Source organism: Sinocyclocheilus rhinocerous, unplaced genomic scaffold (assembly GCF_001515625.1).
Source record: "Sinocyclocheilus rhinocerous isolate Xijiao unplaced genomic scaffold, SAMN03320098_v1.1 scaffold1043, whole genome shotgun sequence".
NCBI classification, from domain to species: Eukaryota; Metazoa; Chordata; class Actinopteri; order Cypriniformes; family Cyprinidae; genus Sinocyclocheilus; species Sinocyclocheilus rhinocerous.
Window position 1 is genome coordinate 934,167 of NW_015642610.1, and position 11,898 is coordinate 946,064.

At 39.3% G+C, this 11,898-nt stretch overlaps 1 protein-coding gene across 1 annotated transcript in view; it reads right to left on the bottom strand.

Moving 5' to 3' along the window:
- LOC107756295 (uncharacterized protein KIAA0825-like) overlaps positions 1-11,898 on the bottom strand; it is a 147,473-nt gene that overhangs the window by 126,849 nt on the left and 8,726 nt on the right. The window contains 3 exon segments of the mRNA XM_016573328.1: positions 2,210-2,888; positions 3,018-3,186; positions 10,006-10,143. Of these exon segments, the coding sequence (XP_016428814.1) occupies positions 2,210-2,888; positions 3,018-3,186; positions 10,006-10,136 (979 nt within the window). The 5' untranslated portion in view covers positions 10,137-10,143.

Sequence of the window (11,898 nt, forward strand, 5' to 3'; positions counted from 1 at the left end):
AAAATATGGAGAATGAATAAAGCACAATAAATAACACCTAACAAGACAAAGAAAAGAAACGGCAGGTTGTTTTGATGCCTTCCATTGAAAGCAAAACCTTTATTCGTCATTTACTTTAAAAACATGTTGCTACAACGCAAACCCTGCAACCATCAACAACTGTCAAAGCACTCATTGTTTGATTTCACATCATGTTTAGATTTCCTAAGACAGCTGTTAGCTGGAAAACCAGCCATAAAGAGGCAAGTAACTGTGCGTTGCTATTAGTAACTGACTAACAGAAAAACAACTATTTCAATCATTAAATTTTGCCTAAGGGCTTGTGGTACAGTGTTGTAAGTACATTACTTATATAGTCACACATTCAGTGCTGTATAGTCACACATATACACACATTACAGTCACTTTCCAGCAATACACAGTTGTGGTGCATCTGGTAATTCATTTGAACCATTGTTGGGTCTGTAGATCTGAATTAAGCGGCCCCATGGATGTAGGGCCAATTATTCAACCCTGCTGCTCCCTCATCCTGTCTTTAAGACGGGAAATGAGAGAAAGCGTCTGCTGCATGTAAAAATTAGTGAATTGTGGCAGGAAGGTGAATTAAATGGTGGAGAAGCCCTAATGAGTCCTTTCAAAATGAACACTGACGTGTCTACACTGAGCCACAATAAGCGAGTCTATTACAGAGTCAAACAGTGATTGTTACAATATTTAGAATATGAGAGCATTTGGCAAGTGGTGCATTTAAAAATATACAATGATTCAGTCAACTCAAGATGCCTGGAGGTAAGGAATATTTATATACTACTAATTTCGTGTAGCTAGACATTTGGATATCAGCATGAAGTCTGATTCATTTTGCGGCTTATTCAGAACAAGAACAGCCCAAGAGCCTTCTGCACACAACCACAGTTTGCTTTGTCACATGAAGTTTAGGGATACATATAGAGATCGACCAATAAATTGCCATGGCTGATATTGGATTATATATATGTATATTTTTTAATTATACATTTTTCAGTTTGGCCGACAAGTGTCGGAAAATGACTTTCATTTTGACAGCTCTGGGACTTTTATTCTGACAGTGCTGAGAACACCAGCACCATAAACACCAGTACTTCTGACAATCTTAAGAACACTAACGCCTAAAATTACTGGCATCAGCCAATAAGTTTCTCTGTTTGGCAAATAAGTGTCAGAAGATGCAGTTTATTCTCAACTCAAGATGCACAGTTTCTCTGTCTTCATTAGTTTAACAGTTCTGTTTAATAAATTATTTGTATGAAAAAAAAAATGGAAATCAAAAATTTGTTTGGAAAATTTTTGTAAACTCTGATGTAATGTGTTCAGTTATCATGAACTTGCTATTAAGTGTCTCAAATAAAAATCTAAATATCTTTCAAAGATTTGAGGCCACAAACCTTGCACATTTTATCACATGCAGCGAATAGCTGTTTTTCAGAAGACAAAAAATAAAAAAAAATAAAAACCTGTACACCAGACTCCCAGAAATCACACACCAGTCAAAAGTTGTAAAACACCTCCATCTTCTGAATAAAAAAAAGAGATTTACTGCCAGTGGACTACTGAAATCTTCAGTTCAAGAGTGAGTGGCACCCTGCACCAAAAAAACTACCACAGCATGTTAAAGCCATGCAATACCCTCTGGTATACACTGAGTTGGTCAGGGGTTCACCCTACAGCAAGATAACGACCCACAACATACCTTCAGGCTATGTCAGAACTACCTCAGAAGAAAACGCTTCAAATCATGGAATGGCCAGCAGAGTCTCCAGACTTAAACCCCAACGAGTTGGTTTGGGATGAACTGAACAGAAGGGTGAAAGCAAAACAACCTAACCTGCAAGTGCAACACATTTGTGGAAACTTCTGCATCAGTGTTTGGAAAAACTTTCCGAACAAAATTTGGTTTTCATTAAAGGACGAGTGTGTTCAGCTGTTGTATCTGCCAAGGGCGCTACTTTCAAACTCAAAATGTTGATTCTCCAATTGTTTATTTTTTCTATCATTTAATTTCAAAGCACACTGAGACATTGAACTGTATAACATGTCAAAAGCAACAACTTTTCGGTACTGTAGCAGTCAGCCAATCAGATTGGAACTGGCAGTTTCAACTTATAAACCAATTTACTATTTCCAGTTTTGTGTGCAAAATGAACAAAAAGAAGGGAATGAAGACACTGACCTACTGCAGACTTCTTGCTGGACATCTTGCCTCCTCTCATGCCGTGCGCGGTGTTGACCTTCAGTGCTGTCTCAATCTCCTTGTCCATCAGCACACCTAGTTCCTGTGCCACTGTGTTCATGTAGACATGGTTGAGGAAGGCCAGAATGTTATGTGGTTCAGCAACTCCATTAAGCACCTGAATTTCCTCTCGAAGCATTGAGTAAAGAGTAGGCAAGGCACTTTGACAGCCCAGAGTCAGTCTGTCGAAGCCCTTCTCTCCACCTGAGATACAGCTCTGGCAATTTCGGAGAACACTGAGGACGGCCTTGATTTTAATGTGCTGGTACCAGCTGAAGACCTTTGTTTCAGGGTAGAGAAATAGCAGTTGCTGAAGGTAGAAGATCTTCTGAGGAACCCTGGTCTCAACATCCAGTTCTCCCTCAGTATGGCTTGGTTCAGTCATCATTTGGAGTTTGCCAAGTAAGTGGCTCCGCAATGAGAAACGAACATCATCCCATCCTTCCTGGACTTCCAGAGCGAGGTCATCACGTGGCATGGATAAGTTAGGGGATGAGGAGTGCTCGTGGGTAGATGCAGGCCAGGAAGTAGGGAAAGCAACACCACACTGAGAAGAGATGTTCAGTAGTAACTGCAGAACGGCCTCTTCACAAGCCTCCTCTGCCTTCAGTGAGTTTTGCTGTTAAAATATATGAAAGACAGAATTAATAATGTCAAGAACTGAATGTGGAATCAATACTATTCCTCAGCACGACATGATGACGTCTGTTAGACAGACTGCATTGGGGTTAGGTATGGTTTTGGTCAACAAGGCTCGAAGGAAGTCCAGAAGCTCTTGCTGTTCCGTAGCCACTGGCTTCAGGATGCTTAAGTTGCGCTGACTGAACAACTGGAGGCATTCTATTGGACTGGGCACTCTCTCTCCGAGGCTGGCTTCACCAATCTTGGCCTGCAGTTCCTTCAGGTTCTGTTCAATACTATAATAAAATGAACAAACACACTCTAAAGCAGGGGTATGAACTTGCATAAAAGTCTTCAAAGTCAGTGATTTACTTTCCACTACCACAATTTACTATCTTAAAGGGATAGTTCACCTTCAGTTGCTGGTCCCCATTGACTTCCACAGTATGGGAAAAAACACTGCAAGTCAAAGGGGAACAGCAACTGAAAGTGAACTATCCCTTTAATGGCAATCAACTTACAGGAATATTAAAATATGTCCCAGGGTTCAGTGATTTGTTCTGCAGACTCATTTAGGTCAGTAGTTTGTTTTTTTTACTTGCCCTGCATACTTGTTTGCTGACCCCCACATACATACATACATAATGGCCATGTGGCATCGGTATACAGAAAAGGCTAAGAAAAAATGTGGAAGCTTTTTTCTCATTTACATACAATTGCGATAAGCAAGTCCTCAAAACTTTGCCCACATGCTCTGAACTTTTATGTGGATGAAATGTGCAGAAGTTTGTGCAAAAAAAAAAAATAAATAAATAAAAAATAAAATCTAAAAATGAAAAGGAAAAAAAAAACAAAACAAAATATATATATATAGAGAGAGAGAGAGAGAGAGAGACGACATATATAACATTTATATATTTATATTATATATTCATAACATTTAAATAAATTAAAACAATTTTGTATAATTTTGTGAATGACACGTATTCAAATTTTATATATTTTCTATGGGGCTCTGCTGGAGCAATTACAGATGTAGTCCCTACACATGCTGAAGTTTGAATCCAGCCTGCCTTGTGTGATCCAGCTCTCTCTCTCTTCTCCTGATCATTTCCTGTCCACTTCTTCTATCAATAACAATGGCAAAAAAAGGACACAACATGGAAGTTCTGTTTAGAGAATCTTTGTCTAACTTTATATTGTGCAGTTGAATTACAATGAAATTTTTAGCACTGAAATTACATTTATAGATCCTCATAATGTGTTACATGCGAGCTGTCCCTTTAAACTCAAGTACACTCTGGTTATCGCCACTCTATACAGGTAGCTGATATCAGCCACATCGGGCCTAATGAACACAGACATCAATATATCAGTTGTATATGCGTGTGTCGGCATGTGGCACGTCTCTCTCAACGACACAGGATGAGCCAATCTTCCTCATAACCACACGGCATCAGCACTTCTGTCTCTTTCTATCCGTGAAAAATGAGACATGACACAAAGCCATACAGGTACATACGCACACAAAAGGCAACTGAAACACAGACACTTCTCGTACAAAGTGACATAAAGCACTGCTGTAAACACTACGGCTATGCATGAGTCCAGATGCCTTCGAATGGCAGCTTATTAAATTCCATTTAAACCTGACACAGTTTTACTTCCTCGAAAAAAAGAGAGCAAACATAAAGTGAACATAAAGGGCTGTTAATTTTAACGATTTGCAGCTGAATAATGTAGAAAGCAAAGATGAAGAGGGCTCTTTTCGTTGGTTAAAATGCAAGGTTGCCGACAAGAATCCAACAAATGTGTCTCTTTTTGTAGTAAAAAGGAAATATGTGTGAAGAGAGGACATGAAGGTGCTGACAGACCGTGCTGGAAAAGCAAATCTTCCCATTCTGTTTAATGAACAGCCTAAAGCTCGCTGTAAAAACACAAGCCCTAACTGGGAACATAAAAATTCTGTTTTACACAGTAAAGATGCTGTCGACACAGACACACAAACAAAACTGCCCTTTTATAGTGATGAAATTCTGCTTATAGTCGATGCGTGTTGACGAAAGCAGCCAAAATTTATTTAAATGTGGGTATTTACTTCACTTTTACAGTTTGTTTTACCAGTTTGGTAAATTTTGAGAAGTTTTTTGTGAACTATTTTGTTCTAAACAAGTTCATGACAATTATCTGTTCCTCAGTGTTTTCTGTGAACATTGTTAACTCAAGGATATCGCTCAGCTTAGCTCTTATACATTAGTTAAGTGTAGCCATCCAGAGCTAGCAGAAAGGCAGATATACTGACTAAGTCTGTTTAATGTTTCTAATAAAATAAGGATTTGTGCTCAGAGCCGGTGCTGAGCCAGGCGTCACCCCAGGACTCTGCTCAAACAGCAGGGTCTAAACGAGCTTCCATCTGTGCAGCCACACAACGCTAAAACTTCATAAAAGTCCCATATTTCATCCGCACACACTCCTGCCACTCGCCAACGCCTGCGTAATCCTCTGTGTATTGGTGCTGGATGGGGTCAGCGATCACTGAAGGCGAGTCACGGACAGTGCTGGTCTGAGCACTCATGAGGACTGGCATCAATCAAAGGGGCAGCTGCTGTCAAACTTCTGCCCGCCTGCCACTGATGATGTGTCAGAGTTTCACATTGCAACAATAAATATTTAAGGGACATGCTTTAAATACGAATAGATTATCACAGATGGGTTCGAAATGAATTACTTTTTTCTAAAAATAAATACAATCAGATTAAATGAGCGCCTGGGAAACTTTTGGTAACACTTTTAACACTTTTGTATAGTCTGCCTATACAAAGCATTATACAGTAAGTGCACTAAATTATTTTTCCCTCCTAAATATATTTTATATACTTAAGAAAAAAAATATTATTTTTGAAAAATTTTAAAACTCGAACAGTCATCCTAGAACAAGAACAATTCCCTCTCATGGTCGCTGCCACATTGGGAACTTGCCTTTTATAGATGACTGTACATCTGCGTATATGGCAAATTCTACAGTGGCATTTGAGGCGAAAACTTTCCTGTTATGCTGCATCCATACCAGTAAGTGTCAGTATAAAGTCCAAGATCACTGTCAAAACATAGCAAAAGGAAACAAAAGAAAACAAAAAATTAATCAGATTTTTCAAGTCGTGACCCAACACAGCACCAAAATTGCTTATTTTATAAAATAAACAATAATCAAACTTTTGAATCAAAAATGTATTAATATTAAATATTATGTAATTTTAAATTATTAAAATATCAATATTACCAAAAATATAAGAAAAGCCTCTTCCATCCTAACTCTGCATGGATACATTGTTTGTTGCAGCCCACTATTCGGGAACCACTGCCTTATAATACCCTATGTGATCTCTTTTTTCCCTTCATATTTACCAGCCACAGTCAAAATACATTGTACATTCATGGTTATACCTTTAAAGAGTATAATAGTTGATGACACATGATATAACACATGAAATTAAGCACTGTTCATGTGTTTTAATGCATTACTTTTTAAAGACGTAACTAAGAATAGGAACCATTTACAACTGTGAATTATGATTACATGCTATTAATTATAGGTACATACACTGAGGTACATACACACACCGAAATAAAAAATATAGGTATACAGACATATCTAAAGCACCCTATCATCTGACCTCACCTGAAGAGGTGTGCTAACCCCCTCCAGATTAATCAGATCCAACAACACAATTTTCACTGACTCCGAGCCACACACAACAACAAAGAGAGAACTGAGGCAGACACAGAGAGAGTGTCTTATAGAGAAACACACAGACTAAAGCCAAAAAGACCATCAACAGCCTCACACACACACACACACACAAAATTCCTGATTAATCTACCCTTTAAATCAAACAACAAAAGGAGAAGTTGAAAGGAATTTCAGGGAGACCAGCTCCACACAAAACCCTGAGCGCAGAGACTAGCGAAAGCTCCTTTAAGCCTCATTCTCTGCTTCCTCCCTGTCTGCCAATCACGCTTCCAAAAACTGTAATTGTTTTTCAAATCCGCACAAACCAGACATGACAGACCAGGTAAAGAGAGAGCAAGAGGGTGGGGGGTTGAACAAGAGGACTAGAAAGAAAAAGAGAGGCAACGGGAGTCTTTTATGAAATATGATGGCATGTTTCACAGCTCTCTGCCTTACAGAAACCCAATACACTGATTAGTCAGCGCTTTGACGTTATCTTAAGTTCCTTGTCAAAATTAATTTAGTGTGGGTGGGCTGTCGCGCTCCAGGAGAGAGAAGCGGAGAAGGAAATAGCAGGGTGAGAGGGAGGGAGAGGAAAATATCTCTTTCAAATAAGCCCCAGCTTCAGTGAGCACCAAGTCATGTGCCCAGGAAACAAATAGCCTATCTGGGAGCTATCAAATAAGGCCTCTCTTTCCCTGAATACGCTGGACCCAATGACACCCGTGAAAGTGGATCCCGCAGACTCGAGATCTGGCCCGCTTAGCCTCCTCTGGTGCCAAACCCCCAATGGGTTATTTGTCAGGACGCACACTAACTCACACACAAGAGGTAAATTGGCACGCCGCTGTGGCTATCTTCCGTAAGCTGGGTTGAAATCCGAAGCCCGGCCTCCCTATGGCTGACACTTCATTAGGGGCCGGCTTCCTGCCTGTGGCCTCCCTGAGTGTCCGATTTGATGAAGCTTAATGGATAACAGTGTTTCAATTTGGGAGATCCAAGACTGTTTGACAGGCTATCTTAATCTCCTTCAATTAGAAAGCGGCTCTTAGGCAAATCTCCGACATCGTAGGGCCGAGAGGAGGCAGCCTGTCTCGCTGACCCATAAATGGGTTAGGACCGCGAAACGAGGCGGGCATCCGCAAATTCTCCAGTTTCCCGTTCTTTTCTTGGGTTTGTCCTAGGGTAAGTGGATTAGGTAGCAGGTGTAGAGCACAGCTTTGGCCCACCCTAGTGGAGGTCATGGAGAAGGGCGAAGTCATCGCCCACGTCCATCCACATCAGCTCGGCTCCGAATGATCACTGGAGCTACACCAGCCTCCCGCCCTCCCTTTCTCTTTCTCCTAGGCGCAATTCCCTATTATCCGGGTTCTTTGTTCTTATAATGGTTCCCCATCTTCCATCTTTCTCCAAGAACACAAAATAACCCTTTAATGCTTAGAGAGGCAGAAAAACTGGCTCAGCCTTCAGTAATAATCCTTGAATTACCCACACAAGGGTTTTCGTTTCAAGATGTGGAATCTTCAATTATTACTTTCCCATTTGGAAAGAGAGGCCGGACAGACAGGAATGAGAACGTGTGTCTAATGGCAGGGGGGAGTAAGACCACCTTTGTTCACACACAACACATTTAGCGTAGACCCTTCTGGCCTGCGCGTGTCCTCAGAGCAACATAAAGGATAAAAGCATGGCAGAGATAGATTTTTTCGAAACTGGCAGCACAATGGAAAGAGGTGCCATCAGGGAGAGAGGGAGAGGATGAGGGGAAGAGGGAAGGATCGGGAAGAACAAACAGAGATCTAGTCATGAGAAGCATGTCCTCCAAAACTACTGATGCAGGGGAGAATTTGAGGCGCATTATCGCATAAAAAGATTACGAATTAAGACAGAGCGAGAGAAACGAGTTCAGGGGCGCTCGTCAACATGTCCTTCGCCGACAACAAAACCTCAATATCTGATAATGCCACAACCTTCCATCAAAATGGAAAAAAGGATGTCTAGCTCCGAGCTTGCATTCAGAATGTGTTTAAGTTCATTGATTTCAGATGAAGTGGCGTGCTATTCATCAACCCTCAATTAATCACGCGGTCTCAATGTTAGGATTACCGACACTGGAGGAAGCTTCTGTGGAAATAATAGCTCTGAAAATGAAGCACCATATAATGCCCACTCAAGCACTAAACAGCTGCTACCGGCCTGCAGTTACATCTCCTACACGACAAAAAATCCTTGTGCTTAATATATTAGCAATTTTATGTCTTCTCAAACAGTGCTGATATTAGCAATTCATACAGTATCCTCGTAGTACAAACACCTTGGTCATTTACTGTTGGTCATATATATTAAAATATTGATGCATTTTATATCACGGTGATCAATAATCTTCTAAAGAAAAAGCACTTTTAAGACTGAAGCACATAGAAGATCAATACAAACTGAGATGGTCTTGTTTTGAATGGCTTATTCCATTAAAAACCTTCAAGATGTGTGTTTATATGTTTGTGATGAAGGGCTGTATTCCCTGTAAATGACATAATCCATAATCATATCTTTTTTTTTCTTTGAATCTCAGGGTTGAGCATAGAAATAGCTTTTATTCTACAAAATATGCAACATCGCTATTGTTTGTGTCTTGTATGAAAACAATGGTATAATACAAACACACAGACATAAAAATATATTCCTAAAAATATTTGATGCATTTATGGCAAATGTGCCATTGTGATTTTGGTTCTTAAAAATATTCACAAAAGTATGTCCACTGTGTGTTTGTGCTTAGAAAATATCCGCACAGGAGGCCCCAATTTCAAATATATATGTAAAATGTTTAGATTTGTATTCATAAATAAAAATATATACTTATATATTTATAAAAATATATATATATATAAAAAAAAATATATATATATATATATATATTCATGGCCAAAACTATCGAGGAGGCAATTTTCTCAGCTTCTTCAGAAGATAGGGAAAGATGGTTTAAGGCAAGTAAACTTCAAAATTCCATCATGTTATCAATTTTTTTTTTACTAAGACTTAAAGAATGTTTGTTGTTTTTGTAGCTGTTGAAAGCCAGATGCATAGGAGAGCATCATTCTTTTGAGATTGATGTGAGTTATTTTTAATAAATATTTACCTCTTGATAGTCAGTGTAGTAATTTTAAACCATAAAAAAGCAACCTAGCATGCTGGGTCAAACATAACCCAATGGGTTAAAACAACCCAGCGCTGGGTTCGTCCCTTTTTGACCCAGCGCTTTGTTGCCAAAATAACCCAAATTGGGTTGTTTTTAACCCAGCCATTTTTAGAGTATATATATATAAGGACATCAATGAGGAAAAATGTCATCAAGGCTACATTAAGAGTCCTCAAGGCTACTGACCTGCAGGCGTTAAGTCTGAGTTTCTCCTCTGTGTCTCTGATCAAGTTTTGGATGTCCACCTCACTGGAGATTCCTTCCATCTGCAGCTCCACAAATGCATGGTCTTGCAGGAAGTCACCTTGCCAGTCCATCTCTTCCCTGCAAAACAATGAAACACTGGTGAAACTTTATCAATTTGTTTCCTTCTTTAAAAACATACTTAAGCCCTCATATTTTTATACATTCAGATCATGAGGTAAATGCAGCTCTTCACCTCTGTTTAATGAAGACCATTTACCAGATATGTTTTGTTATGTATTAGGGTCAGTGTTGTCCACATACTATATGTGACTAAACAGGCTCATCCTCACCAAGAATGATAACTATAAAGATATCTATAACAATATTAGCAACAACACCAATTATAATGTTGTTTATTATACTGTGCTGCAGTTTTGTCCTCTGCCATAAGCTCTTTAATGTCAGATGGATTCTGATTAAATAGAATTAGAACGATTATTAAAACTATAGTTATAGATATTGTTATACTCATCGTCCTTTGTGTGAACAGCCCTTTAATAATCATTCTGCTGATTATAAGCATGCACTGCTCTTATGTCGTCTGCCGCTGTAAATGCTCAAGCTCTTTAAAGCAGGATGGATTCAGATTGGCTGTCAATGTCAATGAAAAATACTTATAAAAGTGATTCCAATGTAGAGTATCAGAGCGAATCAGACAATTTAAGATTTGATCAGATTGGTGTTGAACAACCCAAAGAGCCGAATTCCACAGAGAGGCCCAAGGCAACAGGATGTTCGTAAATCAGATCCTGGCACCACAAGTCTGAAGTGAGCCTAACAAACTAGCAGCTTCAAACAGCTTTCAACATTAAACATAAGAACACTTATTGACAATTCCAACTCAGAAAGGAGAGTGTCAAATTTGGGGCAAATAACCAAGATGAATGATTGAAGAGACAACATCATGACCATCACATGGGGGAGACCATTATTGGAGACTTTGTTTGGTGGTTTCCCCCACCCAGGACAAGAACCAGACTGAGAGTCCTTAGGAGACCTTTTAACCTCTCTGGTCTTCACAGAACATGTCCTTACATCCACAGAATGGCACAGAAACTGCCTTTCCATGTATATACGCACCCAAAAGGTTGCTAAAAGGACTTATGAGCAACTTTCACTTCTATGCATAACTCTATATCATGTATGTAACCCACACATCTGACTATCATGTTCTAATCACTTATCGTGTATGCATTTTGAATAACTATTGAATAGTTTATAGGATTATATTAATGTTGGGTATGTATGAGTTTGAAAATTCATGCTTTAAATGTTTCTATCAATCAATACTTTGTAAAATATATTATATTCTGGTTATAGAAATCATGTCCAAATTATACGCTGCAAGAGCGGGAAAATTCAGATCATGTGACTGATAAGATAACATGATGATTTATGTATTGGTAGGAGAAACATAGCAACACCCCGAGCAAAGACATTGTCTAATTGGTCAAGACAACATTTGGGATGTGTCCAAAAGCCCAGTTTAAATACTCAGGACACCATCAAATTATGCTTTTAGCTTTTGCTTTTAGTCATAACTTTTAGCTATGCTTTTAGTCATCGCTTTTAGCCATGCTATTTGCCCGGGAATTCGTCGAGCGCCGTTCCAGCGTGCTTCGGCCTGCACGCCCACTGCTACTTAGCCACAATGAGAAGAAAACCATCTAGTCTCGTTACTCTATGACAAGGGAACCCCTTACACAGGCAAAGCAAGTACCTCCAGATTCTAGCTGAACTGGTGCATTTAATATTAATTTTAACCTCATTGAGGAACTCAAAGCGAGGGTTAATTAAAGGTGCAATAGGTGATTGTCTTCAGAAACATTTTTT